Here is a 23484-nt window from a genome sequence, read left to right as displayed (position 1 = left end):
CTAATTGAATTCAGTGAGAAGGTGTGTCCAAACTTTTGGTCTGTACTGCATAGGCAACCTTATGACAAAATTTAATCGGTGGAGTGATTTATGACCCTAATCATTAATTGCTTTTAATTTCTGGTGACTGAAATAAACATTTCTTTGACATCTGTTAATCCCAACTTTGTGAGACTTTGTTTTGGTAAACTCCTTCCAACCTCTAAGAAGGTCTGGAAGCTACAATTCAAACGCCACCACAGGATGATCCTCATGGGCTCTGAGGAAGGGTTGATGGCAGTAGTGCTCAGTGTGCCTGTGTGTGTGAGTGTGTGTGCGTGTGTGTGTGTGTACATGGGAAAGAGTGGGTGTGGTTTCAGGGGAATTAAGGTAACATGAATGTAACAAATACAAAAAAAGATAGTTCCCTTTAAATTTCACAGATCTGTCACATTCATACTTACATTATTTAAATCAATATCATAAGAATCAACTTGTTATAATTGTCACACTGTTTCGATGGTTTCAAGTCAATGAGATGCAAGAGAAAGTTGACCGAAGTTGTCCCTGGTGTTATGGATTGCAAAGCAATGTAGCACTGTCCCCTCCCCCACCTGTTGCTGAAGGTGGAGGTTGGTCTGCTGATTAAAAAACAGCTACTTTACACTTTTCTACCACACAGGGTAAAAATACATTTTTTCTTTGGAAATATTATTGTATTAAAACAACATTTTGCAACGTTTGACAGCTTGTTTGTTAGGCAGCTGACTGCAGGTTGGCTACTCAAGCTTGACTGACTATTCCACTATTTATTTATTAACTTATTAATTAATAACTATACTCTGTACAGGACAGGGCAGCCAAAAAGGCACAGCACACACATGAAAAACTATTACATAGTCCTGTTTACCAAAGCTGTCCAGGGTTTTGTTTTTATTTTATTACATCTTTTCTTTAGAAGTCTTTAGATTGTAAATCTTTAGCAAAAAGTGTTTCCAAGGATTATCCTGAACTGTACGACCTGTAGGTTTGATTTGAGTGGCGAGTCCTTTTTTTTGAAGTTGCTTTTAAAATTTTGTGGATTCTGGACTTTGTTGTTTTTCTCACAGCTGTTTCCCTTCTGTCTAATCATCCACCTATTTTCATTCCACTAATCCTCGTCTTCAGTTCGGTCAATGACTCTCCTGTCAACTACCTGTTTCTCTGTCCTGGTCTCCTGTTCTAACTTTTTCTTATTTTAAAAGCCTTTTTCTCCCCCTTTATTCTGCCCACCCTGTGCTTGTATTGGATGCCTCACCACTTCCACACATGAACCTGGTGTGGTACTTTATGAGGTAGCTTAACATATTTCCAAATTTCCCTGTAAATAACCATAATTTTAGAACATCGACTTCATTTATATGATGTCATTTCCTTCCCTGATATCTAAACAGTAAGCTACTTACACATCTGCCAGCATTTTCTTTATTTATTTATCGTTTTTGGTGTATTTCGGTGACTATTTAACATATTGTTATAAAATGTTTTACTCATTTTTTTTGTTTTTTTCCTAGAAATCATCCCTCACTTATAGAAATAAAAAGTTTGTTTTCAAAAAAGCAAGGAGCCTTACAAGCTTAAATTGTGTTCCCATTGCTGTGATTGATTTGCCTCTGCAGTTAGAGCTAGTAATAAGGTTACTCGTTGGTTGAGGACGTTATAGTTGCAAGTCTGAAAACAGTCAGTTTTGTCATTTGTTTTGGTTATAATTAGCAGCACGTATTACATACACAGTACAGCATATTCTCTACACTTTATGCATGTCAACACAAGAAGAACACACTCACAGATATATTGCTTATATTTCACAGTGTGTGCGCCGCTGGTTCAATCAGCCAGAAATGTCAATAAATAGTTCACACCTGGAGCTTCCACTGCATTCTGAAATGAAACTCATGGCTGCTCAGTCAGCTCCGAATTTCCCGGTCAGGCATCAAGGGATGTTGTTATTGTCTTCTGACTGGTGAACTTGGAAAATGCGACTTCTGGGTGAAAAGAACATGCACCAGACCCCTCATGCGGCCATTTGCATGTATGGTGGGGGATGGGCACCAAACCTGGCTCATGCCCCGGGGCCCAGATCCTCATAAATCCAGCCCTGCTGTCATCTATGTATGAAAATCAACTTATGGTTAGCTAATTACACTACAGATAAATGTAATGATCAACATTCCTATAAAGGCAGCAGAAATAATTGTTGCTGGTCTGTTTTAAATAGAAGCTCTTGTATTCATCTTAAAAAAATTAACAGATCTCTGTTGCTTTCCTCTGTTCTTCTACAATTACTATTATTTTCACCAACTCCCCACTCCCCAGCCTGATCCGGTGAATAATAAGAGAAACTCTCAAGAAAACATTTGTCATCTCCCTCATCATCTCCCTTTTCCTCTCCTCTTTCATCACCGCCACGGCTCTGCTGTGTGTCTCTCGGTTTAATGACCGCTGATGACACGCAAACACAATTTCCAACTCCATCTATATGCTGTGAGTAGGCAGGGTGACACACAAAGCTCCTCCCTGAGAAGAAAAAAAACCAAAAAAAACCCCTCTCCCTCACAAAGCCCTCATGCCTCTCATTTGTAAATCACTAAAAGCATGACAAATGTGCATTGGAAGTTTCAGAGCGTCCCTGCCGAAAGCATTCGCGGGTCTCATTCACACCCACGGCCCTGACACACAACAGCATTGTGCTGTCCAGACATATAGCTCGGTGCTATTGTGGCCTAAAACTGTTAGGGGCTTGGAAATGCGGCAGAATTATTTACTGTATAAAAAAAAAAAAAAAGAAAAATGCGTGCATGAACCTTATCTTTGTTAGCTAAAAGTAATGAGATATGCGGAGGGAAATAATGGAGGCAGGTCAGCAGCGTTTGCCTGATTGCATTTGCTGTGGCTACTTCCTGTACAGAAAGCAGTTTTTGTAGTTGCGAAATGATCGGTGTGCGGAGAGAAGGAAAAATGCCGGAATCCAAAAAAAACCCACACAAAAACAAAGGAGACTTGTCCCACAACGCTAATCCCACAGGAACATTTCAAGCATAGACTGAGAATTACTGTGTGTTTCAATCATGTGATGGGCCATCAAGCACGGGGTTTACAGCTTTTTTGCATGTGTGTGTTTGTGTGGCTGTTTCTGGACACGATCCAAGCTGATGTTCTGCAAGTGGTTCCGATTGCCACAACGGTCATTTTCACAACTTAAGCTCTGACTAAATCGTAATGCGTGTACGACAGAACAGATCATTTCTTTCATGCAAGTCGTGAGGAAGGAGGAACATAACCTGGATCAGAAGACTGGAAATGGGTCAGTGAGAGGACAGTTGCGAAATAGAAATAAACTACATTTGAACGGATAGCTGGATTACTTACAGTATCTCTGCAAGGCAAATAAATGAATCCAATATAAAAGTCCTATTCTAAGAGAATGTGTGTACTGAACAGATTTACATGTATTATTATATTTATTTGTACTTTATGTACAAAAAAACCCCATCTAAAAGATCATGAAAAAGTTACTTTCGATGATAAATGTTCGCAAAAGTCGGGTAATTTTTATGTTTTTGATAGCTGACTTATTTCAAAATTTTTAAAAATATGTCAATAATAACAATGTACACAATATAACTAAGGTGAGTACATCAACAAAATGAACATTTACCATTGTTGGACTGTTCTCCTTGGAAAGATGCGCCACAATAAATTTACCTCTAAGATTATTTGTATATTGGCTACTGTCCAATGGTACGAAAAGTCGTCCAAATTGCAGTTGTGTCACTAAAAATTTGAATAATGTATTTTAAGTTGTTTGGTTCATGTTTTAAGATTTGTGTTAAATGATTGTATTTTATTTCGACTCAAACTATTTTGTTGGAAGTTATCGCGAGATTTGTGTTCATGTGTGAGGCTGCGAGAATTGAATAAACATAGTAGAAGCCGAAGCCTGGAACTGAGCTACACGCAGCAGCCTCGTGTCTCCGGTAGCAGTCAAGGTATTTTATAGTTATGTTTGTAATGTTTTGTGAATTTATTGGTTATGGTGTTTTAATTACTTAATATTTTGGTTTAGAGTGAACAACGACAAATTAATCGGTTAAAGACCTCCGAAGTGGCAGGCGGCCACGAGGTAACCTTTGTCAAAGCACGTGTCATCTGTCTGTCTGTAAATGTATTTATGTATAAAGCTTTGTCTTTTATTTCTGTAGTTTTCACGGCGTTTAATAAAGAGCCCGTCAAAAGGAAGCCGTGCCAGTGTTGTCGCTTTGGAGTTACAGCAGTAATCAATTAATCATTCATGAAAAAAAATTCCATGTAATAAAATCAAAGGCGCATGTAGCACTGTGCTAAATGTAAACATGTTGAATGGGTGTGTTGCTCATAGTGTCCAACCCTGTCACGGACCACAGGCAGCTAATCCTACTGGTTTTCTAACCTGTGACTAGAACGTGATTAATCCTTTGTTCTGCTTGGTTTTGACGCGACACCTTCACCACATCTTGGTGTTTCCTGGAAAGTCAGATGTTTCTTACCAGGCTAGTTACTGAAAGCAGTTACATAACTACAGTGACCTCGAGTGTTTTCTTTTTTTTATTTTTTCGCACTCTACATTTTAAATTTAAGTGTTGGCCAGTTTTACCGCTCCACTCTCTCAGTTCTTCTGAACATATTAAGTCACACTGGAAAAGATCAGTATAAATTCAGGAATCAGGATCCTACCGGGCAACATTGCAGAATAAGCATTCCAAATCTGTGTCAACATGTTGACTGTTGGCCTCGAGCCATCGTCACTTAAACTGTACGTCTACCGGTTGGACAACATACCACTTCGTCACTTCCACTTCCACTCCCAATCTGTTCATAATGTCTACATTTTATCTACAAACATAATACTCAATGTACTGCAGTGGGATTTCAAGCGATGGACAAACACAAACCAGAGTATGATTGTAATGTTGTTACAATTAATGTTGTGCATTAATGTTGTAACGATGTTAAAAACATGATTTTTAACATCTTTACATATAAAGCCAATACAATCTATCACTGAGTGTTGTTCAACTGATCATTCGAACATGGAAAGAAAATTACAAACTTACTAATACACGACCGTTCCCTTAAACTGATGAGGTGAAAGGAGGACATCGTTTACAGAATCCCCAAGTACACAAAGTAGTTGTATTTAACTACTTGGGGTCAATACTTTGAAGAAAAAGCATTTTGCCACAATAGGGAGGGAGAAAATGTCAGCTTTGTGCATCGGGAAAAAAAACCTTTTAAAAGCAAAATCATTAAAGATCAGTCGGAATGGGCAGCGGGTGTCTCTATGTTTTCATTTTTAAGTCTCACCAAAATAGTCAGTTGGATTTAGGTCTGGACTTTGGTGGTACTGATGGAAGGTGAGCCTCCTCCCAAGTCTCAAGTCTTCTACAGCTTCAGCCTTTCTGTCCTAAGATTGCCTTTTAATTAACTTCATCCATCTTCACATCAACTCTACCCCTGCTGAATAAACACGTCATGATGGCAAGTACATGTTCAAGATGGGGAAGTTGTGTTCAGATTAAGGTGAAGAGTTCTTAAGTCTGAGTTTGAAACTAAGTCTAAGATTGGCTGGCCTTGACCCAAATGTCACCATTTGGCTTGTTAAAGTTTGTCACTGTGCCCCCCCGGCCCCACCCTCTACAAGCCATAACCCTGTACATCAGTTTTAAAAGTTATCCCAGAACCAACACCATTGTTGTATTTCTACAAGTAGTGCAAAGAAAACAAAAGTGGTTCTGTCATCTGCATACTTACACTACACACACAAGGCTTGTTTCTTTGTAACCAATGAAGGGGCAAGAATCCTTGACAAATTTAATCAGTTCACAACATATGATTAGAACATATCTTGCAGTTTGAGAACAATGCCAGCTGTCAACAGTCCTTGGCTATATGACTGTCGGCCCACAGACCAGACAGCTATTGTGATACTAGCTAGTGGCAAATCTTGTCACAGACGTAAAGACCCACTGTCATAAACCACAAATGACCGAGTACATCCTGACACTTTCAAGTGGATCTCAAGCTAACTCCGAAATAACAAGAGGCCCGGTCTTACACAACAAATGTGCTGCTGCTAAGCAATTGTTGCCACCCTAATATAGAAACCCTGACAAATTTTAACACCCTCTCCACGGAGGAATCATGTTGTAGTGCCACTGTTTGCAACTCCCCCAGCACATCTATTGCTTATGAGGTGTGCGCCTTATTCTCATGAGCCACTGGAGTGTGAAGTCGCTTTCACATCACCTTTTTGGTGTTATCTCAGCCTTCATGTTACATTTTTCTTTCTTTCTTTTTGTTTTACACAGGATATCAATGGTTTTTGTGTTGGCGATGTGTGACGATGTCAGTGAGACCAGCATGGAAATCGACACGAGTAAGACGATTGAGCTGTACGTCTGCTTGGAGAGGAAGGAGAGCTCTTTTCACGTTGCACCTGACAATTTCAATGGATCCGGTACCCCCTCATATCTTCATGATTCACTCGCAAATATCCCTCGATGAAAAATTAATGAGGTATACTTTGTCAAGGAATAAATAATTTAACCGTGCACGGGGTTTCAACACCTCCATTAAGCGTCTGGTCACTCCCTGGAGCGCTGTGGAAGACTGTTATCAATTCCACTTCCCCGCAGCACACGTCGCAGGAGCATTTCGCAAGCACATCAAAGTTCTCAGCTCCCTTTCTCTCGGCTCTTATTGTCGAAACGCAACACGCGCAAATGCACACGAGCGCACCTCTGCTCCGCAGCTCTCCGCTGCACTTGTGTCTTTGTGCGAGGCCCCTGCCTCGTCCCCATTGTCATGTTAATTATCTGTTTGCTCTGTTTTGCAGGAGCTCGCCATCCATCAAAGCATCTCCCTGCTTTTCATCTCGCGCAGAGCATCTCTACCTGTAATTAGGTTTTGGCGTGTGAGGGAGAAGATGGATTTTGTTAGCACCACGTGGAGGGAAGGGGAAGACATTAGGTAGCCTCTGAGGCTGTTCTGGGACCAGCCTTTAATGGTGTCTAATTGATGCGGGCTGTCACAGGGCCCTAGGTTTGGTGCTTTGGGAAGCCGAACATCCTTATGTTATTTCCACGGAGCGCTCTGACTTTTGCAGAGTCATAATGTCGGTTGTGTTCACACAGGTGGCCATGTGTGTCCGCATAGGCAAACGTAACTGAAATGCTTTTACTGCACAGGAACTGGGGGGTGGGATTCTGTTTGCTTGTTTGTTTGTTTTTTTCTTTGTCTACATGAGCTCTGAAGACAGAAAATCACAGAGTAAGAATCATTCAATATCCCAATGTCAAGTACTTGACACAGATCATTCCTTGTGCGTCGCCTAATGAGCCTCATTGAAGTTATTGACACTAATAGCTCTATTAGTAGTTTAAGACAACTCAAGTCACATGGGACGAGGCTGCTGGCTGTTTAAATCTGCCTGATCACGTCCGCACAGAGTGAGGTAAAACCCTTGGATCTTGGATTTTAGAAGAATCACAATTAGCTGATGAAGTGTGTCCTGATGCACTGCTAAGAAGGAAGAGCTACAGGGTAGTCTTAAAGTATTTTGGCTTTTAAAAGGGAATAAGAGCCCAGAGCTTATAGTTGATGAAAAATGTTACAATGACTTATAAGAGGTAAAGCTACATGGGAAGATTTAATCTGCAGTGACAATAGCTGCATTTCCATTTACTGTTCCAGATTGTAATTACAAAAATAGAAATATGGTAAATTTGAAAAAAACTCACTTTTTTTTTTATAAGTTTTTGCGTTAGGATGAGGTGTTTTTTTTTTGGCTGTCTTGTTAGCATATTTTGCTAAAACTGCGATGGGAACACCTTTTTTTTGCATCACACCAGTCATGTGATCAACAGCTGGATCTTAATACTGGCGGGAAAGACGATGAAGACGACAGGAAAAGGTAGGAGGATGTTTTATAATAACTCATCATGTGAACAAACTTATTCACGTGGGATTTTAAGTGCGTTACTCGTGTAATAAAAGCTATGTAATTAGAAAAAGCTAATCATGGTTTAGCTACATTTCCGCTACAAATTAAAAAAAAGTGCAGCGAATGCTGTGTGCTTAAAGCGATGGTTGAAAAAAAAAATATTTAAAGGGATTACCTTCTAAATCCACTCAGGACATCTGGGGCTCAAATCAAAAATAATCAACGCTTTGGAATACCACTGTCCGGGAAACATTTCAACAAGCCACCAGTAATATGACTGCTGCTTTATAGGAACTATTGCTTATATTTTGAAAGAGCCTCTCTTCAATAATTAGTGCTGTTCATATGGGAGAATAGGGATGAGTTGAAGGAGATAGAGCAACAAATTTTAAGTGCCCTGACAAATTATGTCCTTATGAGAATAAATTCAGAATATTACGACAATAAAGTTATAATATGATAATGTAAGAGTGAAAATTGGAGTTATGAAAATGTAAAATGTTTTGGAAATGTTTTATTGTGAAAGGCTCCCCGGATGGAAGGGGAGAGCGAACGTTAGGTTACGGCGGAGTGCGGTAACGGCTGATGGAGTAGCTGAGAAGAAATTAAATGTTCGACATTGAGAAAGAGGGCTGCACAGTGGCGCAGTTGGTAGAGCTGTTGCCTTGCAGCAAGAAGGTCCTGGGTTCGATTCCCGGCCCGGGGTCTTTCTGCATGGAGTTTGCATGTTCTCCGGGTTCTCTGGCTTCCTCCCACAGTCCAAAAACATGACAATCAGGTTAATTTGTCTCTAAATTCTGAGTGTGTGTGAATGGTTGTTTGTCCTGTGTGTCTCGCCCGGGAGACACACAGTCGAGTTTGGGACTCTTCTTCGGATTTTTTTGTTTCCGTGCGTGAGCTAGCCGTTACTTAAGTACAGCGTCGGCGGTTGCTTTTTTATTATTATTTATTTTAGCTATCAGTGTTAAATAGGCGTTTTCGCTCGGATTATACAGTTGTATTCACCATGTCAGAGGACGACAGGCCAGCCACATCCAGCCGGGAGCTTCAGCGTGAGGCTGGGGACAGTCAACGCATTCCGGTTGTTTCGAACAGGGGAATCCCACTTCCCCCGCCCTTCTCCAACAACGGCCGTGAGTCGTTTACACTGTGGGCTCGCCACTATGAGGTTATTCAGCAAGCTCGTTATAAAAACAATACCGTGGATTTGGACCCTAATCTGACTCTGGAATTACCCACACTGTTGCCGCCTGAACTTTTTATAGTGTGGGATAATTTACCCAAGGAGGAACAAAGTTCACTTGAAGCTACCAAAAAGCATCTCCAGGACGCGTTTGGCCAGAAGGATGTCATTGCCTCATTTCAGACTTTTCCCAATGCACGTCATCGGCTGCCAAATGAAGCGATGGAAGTCTATGCTGCAGACAGATCAAGTGCCACTGTTTAATATGGGTACTGTAGCACAAGATGTTAGCACAACCCTTCTATAAATACTGGTTTGGATCAGCAGCTACAGAGATTCAAGTGCCACCAACAAGACAGTTTCAGGAGCCATCCTGCAGCCCTGAGTATGGACACCACTAATAGCACCTATATCTGGTTCCCCTTCTTTGAGGGCCAGCAGCGAAAAATGAGGATAGGTGACGTCACAGTACTTGGACACCCACGAGTCTTACAGTAACTTTATTTTCATAATATTCTGACATTATTCTTGATCACTAGTACTGTAAAGGATCTCAGTAAAGAACTAGGGACACTAAAGTTGAAGTTGGATAATGCATGTAAATCGGTAACGCACAACAAGAATCCGAGACATCTCCATCAGCTGAAGGGGAAAATAAAACGCAAAGCAAGCTGGAGGGTAATACAACTGGCAACCGAAGCGCCACGTTTATGCCATTAACACTCCTCTGTCTCTCTCTGCTGTTGTGCGGGAGTGCATTGTTATAATTACAGGCAACACAAATTACAATTTTTTTAATGTATGATATGTCAATGCGTCAAAACAGGTTTCATGCTTTTCAAATGTTCCTGAACGCTCAAATGCTTTGCATTCATAACCGGAATAGCCACAGTATAAAAGTTTATTATGTGATCTGAAGCACCACATATTGTGTGTCTTATGAGAATATAGGCTAGTCATAATGTATTCTGTTGTAATTATTTATTATGTGATGGATAATTGAAAATGACTTGCAGGCTAAGCCTCCCACCCCCACTTCCCACTAAATGCAAATATATTTTGTCTTCATGTTTGCTGCGTTTATAATACCTTCTGGTATCCAGGGAGTATTTCTTTGGTTGCGCTGTTTGAGTGTGTGTGTGTTATAGGACTGTATTGTTGTAACTCTTCAACTGTGATTTAGCCGTTTCTTTCATTTTACGGCAGTCTTTGTAATAATTTTTAGATTTCTCCCTGACCAGACTCATCGCAGTGCAGGCCATGTAAGAAAGAGGCACAATTAAAAGATGATGGGGACATCTGAGCCGCACTGCTGACCTTCAGCTTGAAATGTAAAGTGTCTGATGCCTCTGGTCTGTTTGGAGGGGCTTTTTCTCTCTTCCGAAGATGGACAGCCATGCATTATTGATTACAAAACACTCCTCCATTGCTATTTTGTCTTTCAAACCTCGCATGAGAAGTGAGCTTTTGTTTTAAAGTAGTTTAGTTTGTTTTTGTGCTCTTGCATGCATCCTCTTTAGTGTTATTACTGTTTTTTGTTTGTTTGTTTGTTTTTTTTGTTGTACCGAAGCCCCCCCTTCTTCCTCCGGATCCATCACTCTTTCACCATCTTTATTGTACCATGTGGGATGCGGATAAGCAGGTGCATCTACTTTACTTCCTCCTCTCCTCTCTGAAGCTGATAAAATAAACCCCCAAGCTTACACCAGGCATCAGAAGTCACTCTGCAGACGGCGCACAATTATTAGGTGAGCTGTATTTGTTAGGATTTATTAATTAATGGCTACAGAGGTCTCAGCTGGTCCAAAATATTACTAAAACTCTTCCCCAAAAATACGTAAAAAAGTAAAAGTGATTTGGCTTCCCAATTGTCTCTGTGCACAATAATTGGGTTTCAGCCTTCTGCACCTTGAGCATGTCTCCAAGTGCTGAACTGCTTGTACTTCTGGGCACTCCAGGCACGTTACAGATTTACAATATTGCAGCACAAAGGCAGGAATAATACCTGGCAGCTTTTTTATTTTTTCAAAGACGTCTCTTGCAGACCAGTAGACTATTTGGCAAAAAAAAAAAAAAAAAAAAAAAGTTGCTCCTCTGATCATGAGCCAATATCTTTGTAGCAGACTCCCAGTTCTTGATTCATTCAGCGCAGCCTCGATGGATGGTTTTCAGTTTTTTTGTTTTCTCTTTTATGCAGATCATGATGATCACCATAGTCACCACAGTCACCGTGAAAAATAAAACGCAAAGAGACATTAAAATCCAAAACATGGGCTTGCAATGTAAACAACGAAACAAAACATACCTTGCTGCTTTCACCGGGGAACACTAAGCATTTGTTTGATTCTTTGCGCGCCAAACATTTGAACCTCTCTGAGGTTCAGTTGTACTTCTGGACACTGAATGGCTGTTGTTTTCCAGCCATTCACAGCACAACTGATAGCTGCCAGCTTTTGCAAGGCCTGCCCTCATTGGCTGCGGCATCCGATGAGCTACAAAACAGACATTGAAAACTTGCATGCAGCATTAAACAAAACTAAATACAAACAACCAACAGTGATAATCAAAACACACAAACATTTAGAAACAATCTGCAAAATTTGGAAATTAATTTAAAATAATTTACAAAATTCACTTGAAATAATTGGCAATTTTGAATAATTTACACAATTTATTTTTAAATAATTTACTATCCGTTACAATCTTGGGAAATTGATGATTGCCCAAGCTTTCATGAGCCAATATCTTTGTAGAGACCAGTTTGGACACACCTTCTCATTGAATTCAATGAGAAGGTTTCAGTTTTTTTACTGTTTTCTCTTCTTGATAGAGTGTGTTGATCTCAAGCCACACTCTACATTGTTACACAAATAAACAACATCTGATACCCTTCAATCCCACAAGCCTTCAGCCTGGAGTTGGAAAATTTGCAGAAAGATGTGAAAATTGCTCTCCATCCAATTAAGCAGTCAAACTGGATGAGAGACTTTGTGTTGTGGTTGTGTAAAAGTCCCAATGAAATTGCAGTAAAGTTTGTGGTTGTATTCTAACATAATGTGAAAAAGGCTTGATGGCATGTCTACTTCTGCAAGTGTCTTCTTGTGGCTCAGAGGCCATTAAATAAGTAAGGAGACACACCAGGAATAAGAGTTCTCGAATTTAAGTTAACTGAACACAAACTAAGGTAAGAATGAAAGTTTCTCACATGGGGTGTGAAAACCAGTGGTGTGTGGTGTGGAGGATCCTCGGGGAAAATGTTCTAATCTGCAGTCAAGATAATCTACAAAGCAAGCATGGAGGAGAGCAGAGAAGGTTTAGTTGTACTTTTTTTAAGGCTTTGGAAGTTTTTAGGTCTCCCATATTAGTAATCAACCCACAATCTTGGGAAATTGATGATTGCTGAATCATACTACTAAAATGTTTATTTGCCAAACCTCAGATAACTTAAATCTTTTGGCCAAGCTTTCATATTTAGATTAATTCTGGACACACCTTCTCATTAAATAAATTATCTACCAACAAGTGATGAGCCTGTGAGCAGGGCCACTAGGGAAAATTGTCATGGTGACCACGGCTGTCAGATGGTGTTACCATGAAGCCGAAGAATGATCAGCTTCATGGATCTCGACAGCGTTCCCTGGCAGCACGGGCGGGGGGGAAACCGGGCCACACCTGGGAGGAGAAAATGCTGGCAGAATGTGAAATGTTATTGAACAAGGTCGTTCCAAGGGTCACGTCAAGACCTGTCCACTCCCGCCTCATCCATCACCAAGGACCACTCCGCCACATTCTGGAATAAATATTTACATACGATGCACACAGAGAAGAACTGTTTATGTTTTCCTTCTGTCTGCCATTAAATTACGCTAAACCTTTTACTGTTTTAGGTCAGACAGGATTTGGTAAATTATATAAATTTGTGAGTTTTAGAATAATGACAAATTTTTTCCCACAATTTAAGAAGTTCTAACCCTAACCCTCCGCCTAGAGCAGTGACGTCACGCTCCAAAGCTCTATACACTTAGTAGTTCTGCCAATATGGAGCATGACTCGGATGATTCAGAACCTGACGAGGACGCCACATCAAAGCTTTTCTTTTCACTAATTTCAACAGTTGCGTATTCATTGATAAATGGCCAATCCTGGGATTCATTATGAGAAGCACACGCATGGAGAGAAGCAACACTTCACATAAAATTCCATCTAACGATTTCTCCTGCCACTCTTTGAAATCAACAAAGCAGGTTTTGGAAAAGAGCAAGAAATATTGAATTTTGTGAGTAAAATATCACAAGTTAATGTCCTGAAATTGAGTCGATTTTTGACCCCAAAACAATTTTGAAATCGCCGTCACGACCACAAATATCGATATCAAACTCAGTCATGATATTGGATGCTGTGCAAGGCAGTTCATTAACATTAGCCTTTTATAAGCTATTAGCTATTTTCTTACTTATTAGCCATGCTTAATATAAAGAACGGAGTAAGTCAAGTACAGACAACATTCTAATGATACCCCACATGCAACTGACAGCAGTTAGGGAAAGATATGTTCGGCCTGCTTTGTTCAGAAAAACTAACTGTTTCAAACAGAATTCTGTCTCTCCTTGAGTGTTTCACTCACATGACAGTTGAGCTGCTCTTTCGAACTACAAAAACTGAAGGTTAGAACTACAACATGGCGGAATCCTCAGTGCCTACAGAAGAGGTCTGAGCTGAATGTCAGAACTACAACATGGCGGAACTGTCAGTTACTACAGAGGAGGACTGAGCTGGCCTTTAAAACTACTTGTGTTTTGAGCATTATAGAACTGATTTAACACATTCACTGTTACACATGGGATGAGTTTGACCAATTATGAACCTTACTGAAAATTTAAAAATAAAAGCCTTGACATTTTTTACATCGGATAATTTCTCTTTTGAGCATTATAGAACCGATTTAACACAATCACTGTTACACATGGGATTAGTTAAGCCCTTTGAAATGAAGCTTACTGAAAATTTCAAAATAAAAGCCTTGAATATTTTTACATCAGGTAATTGCTTTTTGAGCATTGTATAACTGATATAATCCAATGATTAGATTAGTGTGGGCATTTAATATGAAGCTTAATGCAAATTTCGAAATAAAAGGCTCAATATGCCCTTCAAGTTAGAAATTGAGTCGATTTTGACCCCAAAACAATTTTGCAATAGTATCATTCTACATTATCGGTATCAAACTCAGGTTAGGGAACCTGTGCAAGGCAGTTCATTAACATTAGCCTTTTATAAGCTCCATTAGCCTATTTTTCTTACTTATTAGCCATGTTTAGTATACTGAATGGAGTAAGTAAATTGCAGACAACATTCTAATGATACCAGTGACGTGCGGTCAGGGGAGGCAGGTGAGGCAGTGCCTCACCAGCCATCATGGAAAGAAAGAAAATATATAATCATAAAGTAATTTAAATTGTTATATTCATCCGGTGGTTTGTACTAACAAATATTTATTTTTCATGTAGCTTCACCAATTTCGATTTTTATTTGTTCAAAATCGCTGAATTTTCTTATTTTCCCATTCAGGTGAGGCAGCACTCTGCCTCACCTTGGATTGCGCAACCCCTGGCTCTGCGCTGGCTGCTAAGCGGAGAGAGCATGTTGTTGTACGGCGTCAATAAAATGGTTTAAACAAATTTAATATGTGAACTTATTTCCAACAATTTAGCTTATGTATATAATGTACAGTGCTTTTTGTCACCAACTGTGTTTGTGTAACGTGTTTCGTGTAATGAGCGATTATAAACGCAGAGAACAGGTTCGAGGTGAGGCAGGGCAGTTCTCTTGCCTCTACATGGGATTAGTTAAGCCCTTTGAAATGAAGCGAGCTAGGCTAAACGATTTCAAAATAAAAGTGCAGCGATAGATTATAATAGAGATGGTGATTTTTTTCCTCTCGCTTATCCCGACTTTCGACATGGATGACTACATTACAACATCAAAAAAGTTTTCTCAAGTGGACTTTCAATCGAAGCAGGAGATAATATGTGTGTTTTGTGAGCTACAGTTTGTATGTGTAAGGATGCAGAAGTGAAACATAACCTGTAAACTGCTGTCAATCTATGCATCTATTTGCAAATCTGATTCTGATGACGTCAGTGCCTCACCAGCTATGAACCTCACCGCACGTCACTGAATGATACCCCACATGCTACTGAAAGTATTTAGGCTTACATTAGCATTTTGGCTAATTTCAGCTTATACACTCATTTTAACATACTGAATGTTGCACGTCCATGTTAGGCAAGATGCTTGACATTCCACACGCTAATGACTGCTATTTAGCTAAGCTTAGCATTGATGCTAATGTTTAGCATCAGAACGCTGGGTCCTAACCGACGGGCACACTTTGGCAGGCCCCGGTTAAATTTCTTCAGGAATTTTCTAGTTGTTGGATCGAGACTCACATTTTGAACCAAAGATTATCATGTTTATGATTGCATTCCCTTTTGAATAAGTGAAAGTGGTCTTTTTAGTTATCAGGAAGACCCAAGAATGAGCCAGACTCAGTTCCTCAGAAATTTTCCATTTTTATTAAATTTCCATCTTTTCAGTCAAATAAAAGCAGACCCCAAACATAGATACATTGTCAAAAGAAAAACAAACAGTGACACTACTCCCCCATGCTCTCTCTATTTTATGATTTAATAAATTACATGACTCAACCCCATTTTTCTTTCGTTTTGACCTGGGTGTTGTTTACAATCACCAAACCAATGAGGGAATCTCTGTCATGAATTTCATTCATTCATTTTTGTCTGAGGTTTCCTCAGAATAAGTCTTCCAGCTATGATACATCCAACCACTACAAACCTTTGTCAACAACAAAAAATGTTCTAAAATTCCACTAACAAATGTAATTTAACCAGAAGCTTACAAAGCCATAATATCACAATCTGGTCTTTCTCAAATGATTTAAAGGCATAGTTTGCTTTATGTAAACTTCAAAGATTGAAGAAGGTGATAAAGGATTTCATCTCTCAATATTGCAGCATTTGGGAAAAATAACTACTTTTGATACAGACCAAAAAAAAAGGAACAGTTTAGTCTGATGTAATGTGACAAACAAAAAGATTGTGCATCAATTTTTTTTATTGCAACTTATTTAATTATCAAGTTTTAGTCATAGAGTACTTGGTCTGGATTTTAGAGAAATGGTTACATTAGTGTCGACAAACCTGAAAAAAAAAAAAAAAAACAGTAATGTGATCTTTCAGACTGGTAATGTTTCTTTGAACAGTCTAATGTCACCAAGGTACGAAATCAGGTGATAAATCTTTAATTGTGTTGGCCTTTTTCACAGGATACCTCATCTGCAAAGTGCTGCAAACAAGCACCCCATTTCTAAGTCTGACTCACGTCTAGCACTGGCCTCGTGGAAAAGACCCAACCGGTATCACTGATGTCAGGGCCAGCTGGTGATGCTCGTTAACATGAATGACAAGACGAGCAGAGGGACGGGGGCAACAGCTCGCTCGCTTGCTTTTTTCTTTCTCCCTGCGTGTTTTTCCCAACATGAGACATCAACACATCTCCAGTTCCTGCTGGCCCCACTCCCAGAGCTCATGACAATTGCAATGATTGATCTCCCTCCTCTTGACTGCGGTGCAGAGGGAAGAAAAGAACACCACAGCGCCAAAAGAAAAGGGAAAGGGAGGAAAGAGGGGTGTGAGAAGTCCCCATAAGGTCAGAGGGATGTCCATTCTTTTTGTTTTGGTGTGGGCAGATCGGTGGGCGCGCGCAACCATGGAGGCCCCGTTTGAATAACCTGCGGCCCAGCCAGAGGAACAGATGTGCTCCCAAAATGAGCGTGCTCTCCGGCTGGTTTACTTATTCACGAAGAGTGAAGCGGCTGACTTTACCTGTTTGGAAAATGAAGAAAAACACAGGCGAGAGTCACCTGTTGGGCCTTATCTCAGAGGAAAATGTTGCTGAGACAATCAGGCTCTAACAATGTGATTTATGTCCCGCAACATCCACATCCACACAACAGATGGGCGTCTATTTATGGCCATGATAGCATGCTCAAGTTGCATTATTGTGCGGCTAAGCATTTTTTTTTTTTTATCTGCTCTTGCAGTATAGGCTCATCTCTGATTGGCTGTTTCTTAAATATATTGCTAAAATCCAAGAAGGGATTAAGCAAGCCTCAGTTTGAAAACCAGATTTGTAGAACGTCTGACGCTTTGAAATCTTATTATTTCTCAATCAACGTCAAGAGTTGAGACCGAGGTGGAAATTCTTTTTCTAGCAGAACAACCAACCTAACTGTACAGACTGAACTACGATGATCTGGTTTCAGTTCATGCACATTATGTGTTTGATTGACTAGCAGAGTCAAAGACTAACTCTAAATTTAAATGAGACTGTGTCAAGGTTTGAAAATTGATATTTAGAAATGTAGTCAGTTTGCTCGAGCTGTTTTACAAAGGAAAAAAGCACAACAAGATAGGCTGGCAAGTGCTGCAGTTGTTGGTATGTTTTGCTACTTTTTGCATAATCTACTTGTGCATCTGCAGGTTGTCTTCGGCTATTCTGGCTTCTTCCCACAGTCCAAAACATGTATGGTAGGTAGACTGGCCTCTGGTGAATTGTCCACATTGTGCCTTACCACTTTCCAAGCCAGCAGCTCCGTTGGTGATCATGAGCAGATAAGCAGCATGGACGATAGATAAGTGAATGGATAATAACCACAACAAAGGCAATTCTACAAACCATTGATCTTTTCAGATTTGGATTTGTAAAATAGATTTAAAACTTTGCATTTTCCCTCCACTTCAAAGGTATGCTCAAAAATATGTTGAGGATCGTGATTATGTTGTGGCAAAATGTTAAAGAAAAAAAAACCCTCAAGGGAGTGAATAGTTTTGAGAAGCACTTTAAGCAACCGTGTGACGTATTTTCCTGTATGCCTTTTTGTTTACCCTGAGTGTGGAGTTCAGTTTGCACTGTAGGCTTGCAACAACAGTATTTGTGGAACACACCCTTGGGATTTTCTATGTGGAGTTGGCATGGATTGTTCTGCGCATGTATGTTTTACAAGCACACAACACAAGAGGAACCTTGTTAACGACTGGCAAAATCACCAGCAGCACACCCTTGTTCATGTTCCCTGCTGCCTGAGGTAAACCAGCCACAGCACCTCAGAGAACAGGATTCGCGAGCAGCAGGAAAATCTTACATCACAAGTAAAGTCTTAGTGGCATTTCCAGGATTGTTGTCAAGTAAATGACCTAACTCGTTTAAAACTCACTGCCTCCCTCTGCTGGTGATAAAAGATAGTGACGTCAATTAGGGATGTCTTAAAAAAAAGTCAATTGGAGTTTGTCTAAAATTAGACAATAAATAATTGCCATAATTTATTTTAAATTGGACAGAGATAAGCAAATAATACATTGAATCTATAATTATTAAAATATGTCTCTGAAACGATTTTTTTTTTATGATAGGTTAAAATTTCCATCAGACCTACTCTTCAAAGTCATTTATCAGCACTACAAATGATCTACTCCTCATTAAAATTATTATATTTCAGAATTTAACATTGATTTTATTGTACCGAAATGTAAATAATTATGTACATTTTTACAATGAAATATTCAAAAAAATATTTATTTATTTACATAGTATTCATTTATGAGCTAAAACAAAGACTCTGCATTGTAATTAATGTAATTAAATGTGATGTTATTTATGTGAAGCAGTTATTGGCATGGAAATAACCACTGATATATTTATTTCTCAATAAATCTATTAAATATTTTTTAACTATGACACATAAGTAATTTCTGAATTTATAAATTTTTCTTTTCATTGTGGCACATTTTGCTCACCCTATGTTCTACAATACACAGAGATGAATAATTGTACACATAATTTAATGAAAACAGAATTGAATGAAAATATTTTTTAAATATGCATATTTCAAATTCATTGAAGAAATTTCATGTTTAAGTTGATCCTATTTCAGATAAATGTATTTATTTTGCAATTTAATTATATTACAATAAAAATATCTTTAATTTATTATATTTTTGACATTGTATGACTATGGCACTCTACTCATAGTAGTATTTGTGAGTTGAAACACATCAGAAAATGTTACTGTCTCATACTGATAAAAACCCAGTTAAAGAACTCGTCTCTCCCAATTAAATAAGATTTTTTAAGTTTCAAATATATAATTAAGAAGTTATTGTGTCAGCAAAAAGCTGTACAACACTTTAAAAAATGCTTTTCTGATATAAAGTTTTGAAGAACATTTATTCTTCAAAATAAATATAAACACGATAAAGTTCGTGTTTATGTAAATAAACACGAAATGTATCTACATAAAGTTTGTGTTAATTTTCCTTTCAGTAGCCTATAAATATCAAAAACTTTAAGATAGCTTTCATTTCTTTGACTGATCTTTGAAGTGATCCCATCCCACTATGAGATTTGAACATTTGAAATTTGAACGTCATTCCCAAATATTCAAACAAGCACACTTATTTATAGTATAACTATATGCTCATCCCTACAAAGCTTATCGTGTTTATGAAGCTGCATGTACATTGAGACAAACAGTAGATGTCTCTCTACTCCGTGTATTTGAGAGCCTTCATTGAGTCGCTAGTGTCTACAGATGACCGAATCGCCATTTTGGAAGCGAATCGTTCACAGCACAACCGTCTTGAGCACAGGAACTATGCCGCGGGGCCGGCCTCGCAAACTGAACCTAGATAGAAAGGACGAAACAGGTAACAAGTACCAAAATGCAAGAAATAAATAGCACTTATTATGGGCTATCCAAAAAGCCGGGTATTATTTTGCCAAGTATCTCCGCAGCCTATTTATTAACACTTGAATGTAGTGTATATAGTCCCCGGATATAGTATTGCGTGCGGGCTTTGCTTTGTGCGGCGAAGGAGTGATTGAGGCGGAATGATATTAATAACGTTTCGGTGGCTCTTCTTATTGGCTTCCAGTGTAAATTGGTGTCAGCGAGGAGCAGAGCAAGCTGTGGTACCGCTTAGTGTTAGTTAGAGTTAGCCTTTTTAAAGGTAATATTTGTTTATACGGAGTTCGTTGTTAGCCTAATGTTGCTAACTAGCTCGCTTTGCCACCATTAGCATTACAGTTAGCACGCTGAACTGTTTGCCTCGGTTAGTTTGTTGATGTGGAGCGCCGTGGTGAAGCTTTCCAGGTTCTCTTGGATTCAGCTCGTTACCAAAAAGTTGTACCAGCCTCAATTGTCACAGCGTGACAACATAAATTTAGAATTGCATTAGTTTAGTCGTCATTTAAGTGTTATATCTGACGACATGCTTTGTTGTAATACGTTTGGCTTTTCAGTTTAAACGATACGTTAGAGAGGTGATGCAAAATTTAGAGATATAGTCGAATAGACATCCCATATTAGTGAATACATTAAGATGCAATCGCTTTTCCCGACCAACCTGTTAAAAAGTGTCGGAAAACAGCTAACGTGGGCGTGTTGCACCCGGTTAAGAACTGATACCAAGTTGAATGAGTTCCACCCAAACCGATGATTTGAATAAAGTGATGCTCAATATTTGGAGTGCTGTTCGTGCAGTATTTGTGAGCAAGAACAACTATAGCAATAAACTTCATTAACACTTAGACTAAAAACTATACATCCCATACATTTAAAGCAATCTTTTGATTTTGCCAACATGCTCTGAAAGAAAATCTAAACCTTGAGTAGCCTGGCTTGAGTCAGAAACTGAAGGTTAGTGATGGCACTGAGTAGTTTTATCTTTAGTCTTGGACCTTATTGGAAAAGATAGACATTTAAAAGGGTTTGTCACAACAAGCAAATGCTGCAACACCAATAAAGGCTTTTCTATTGTTTAGTTAGAGGGGTTTTTGAGATGCCGTGTTTGTTAAAATCTAATATTTTAACATGCTTTATCATTTCCAACCATTTTTGGCTGACTCAAAATCATATAAATGTAAATCTGCATGTTAACATTTTTGAGCCCAAGTCCATACAGCATGTTAAAAATGTTAGAAAGTGCAATTCGTGGTTTAAAAACTAATCAGTTAAGACGCAACATTAGAAACATTTCAATACATAAATGAAATAAGATTTTAAAAAACACTTGAAATTCTAAAAGAAACGTTTGGAGGTACAATAAAGCCTTCCTTCAAATGTATATGTTTCTGATTGTTTTTAAAGGTGAAAGAGAATTTGCCAATCTGATTGTTTCAGATTGTTACAGATCATTTTTTGGCCTAATTGAACAAGATCGCTTACGATTAGTTTTTGTCTGTTATTTGTGTTGTAGTATTCGGAAAAGCTATGACCCTAGGACTTTGCACACACAAGTGTGTGGTGTTAGCAAATCTAAGCTTTGACCAATTCCAGAACAGCCATTCAAAGAATTGCAAAATCAATTTTGATATCCAGCATTAGCCAATAAATATACACAAAAAGCGGGTGCCATGTTTTCTACCTTTTTTAGTTTAAGTAAGTGGTCTACCTGATGCATTTTGTATCATCTTAGACGAGAGATTTGTAGCGAGGAGGAATAAATACATTTAGAGGAGAAAAAAAACTAACTTTCTCTCATTCTCTTAGCTAAAATTTACCTGACATTACTGTGTGAAATGCAAGATAAACTGAATTGACAGACTTTCTTAAAGGTTAGATGATTTCATAAATTGGTAGAGGTTTTCACCGAAAAAACCTGAGATGTCTAAGGATGAACTCCCAAGGCTCCCCCTACACATTATCTTTATTGAGGATGACTAAAGGTTTTCCGTGGCCACAGTAGAAGATCTGTCCTGTAAAATCAGATGGAAAAATGTTCTCGGAAATGCCAGCCCAATTATTGAGATAAATTGGATCAAATCCAGTGATACACGCTTGATACTTTTCCCGCAGCAGACACTTGCTGTTTCTGTCCCTGTGCTGTGGTTTTCAATAAATCCAGACTGGTATATTCCTTAGTAATTTGTAGTAAAGAAAGTAGTTAACTGCTCAATAAAGATCTTCTCTTTATCCTTGAAAAGAAAAGGAAGTGTTGAGATGGGCACAACATTTTCAAACTAGGGTCAGATCAAAACATTGCACTTTTCTTTGGTACAGTAAGCATCTAGTTAATTATTTAACAAGTAAACATACTGTCTTTGCCGCATAGATTCATGTAAAACGCTTTGCATCGCAAGAACTTTGTGTGTTCTTCAAAAAGCCTCTTGAACCGCCGTTTCTGTTTCTCTTACAGGTTTCAGTGATGGGTCGCGGGAAAAGAAGTGCACCATTTGCTCCCAGACCTTCACTAAAGAGAGCAAGCTACAGAAACATCTCCGTGAACATGAGCTTAACGATAAGGTATAGCCGCATCTCATAAAGTGTGAGCTTTCAGTTACGGGTCGCTGCGTAGGAATGGCCTAACTGTCTACAACAGGGGTGTCAAGCTCCAGTCCTCAAGGGCTGCTGTCCTGCAGTTTTTAGATGTGCCACAGGTACAAAACACTGGAATGAAATGGCTTAATTACCTCCTCCTTGTGTAGACCAGTTCTCCAAAGCCTTGCTAATGACCTAATTATACTATTCAGGTGTGGTGCAGCGGAGGCACATCTAAAAGTTGCAGGACAGCGGCCCTCGAGGACTGCAGTTTGACACCCCTGGTCTACAATCTTCCTTAACTCTGCTCTGACTGGGGCTGCTGTCAATCAGCGCCAAGGAAAATAAATGGCGTTCCTTGATTGGTTGCTTTGCAGATCTCAGCCAACAGCAATTCAAGGAGCAATGTGCCTAGGTAGTTCAGCTTTCCAAGAGGCATTTTCTTTTGACTGTATAAGAAATGCTCTATGAGAAAGTCCACAAAAAGGCAAATTTTCCATGAATAAATAGTGAATAGTAAACCACAAATTGGCTGGGGGTTTAACAGCTTGGCTGTATTTAGACCAAAACGAGATTGATGCAAATTTGTGACAGTTGTCCAAAAAGAAACAAACAAAGACAACCTTTCATACATAAAGCACTTTTTAAATGATGCTTTGATTTATTAAATTAACCCCCCCCCCCAAAAAAAATAAAAATAATTACACCCCTTACTAAATCACATAGATAATTATTTTATGATCTATGTGATTTAGCACATAGCACATTTTAATTTAGGAGTCAATTGAATGGCCAGAATTGAGTTGTTGGAGACGATGTTGAAAATCCTCCATTTAGTCTCATCCTTCAGACAGCCAGTGACTCGTCGAGTCAATCTGGCTCTTCATCTCTTTGGAATCCATAATG

At 39.0% G+C, this 23484-nt stretch overlaps 1 protein-coding gene across 3 annotated transcripts in view; it reads left to right on the top strand.

The window, feature by feature from the left end:
• The first annotated feature begins 19854 nt into the window (after positions 1 to 19854).
• LOC122831512 (zinc finger protein 236-like) overlaps positions 19855 to 23484 on the top strand; it is a 54914-nt gene continuing 51284 nt past the window's right edge. For all 3 annotated transcript variants that reach the window (XM_044117740.1, XM_044117741.1, XM_044117739.1), the window contains exons 1-2: positions 19855 to 19966; positions 22457 to 22563. In XM_044117740.1, coding sequence (XP_043973675.1) covers positions 19915 to 19966; positions 22457 to 22563 — 159 coding nt within the window. In that variant the 5' untranslated portion in view covers positions 19855 to 19914. The remainder of the gene's footprint in view (positions 19967 to 22456; positions 22564 to 23484) is intronic.

Source organism: Gambusia affinis, linkage group LG05 (genome assembly GCF_019740435.1).
Source record: "Gambusia affinis linkage group LG05, SWU_Gaff_1.0, whole genome shotgun sequence".
NCBI classification, from domain to species: domain Eukaryota; kingdom Metazoa; phylum Chordata; class Actinopteri; order Cyprinodontiformes; family Poeciliidae; genus Gambusia; species Gambusia affinis.
Note: the sequence above shows the minus strand (reverse complement) of the source record. Positions and strands in the feature narration are given on the sequence as shown.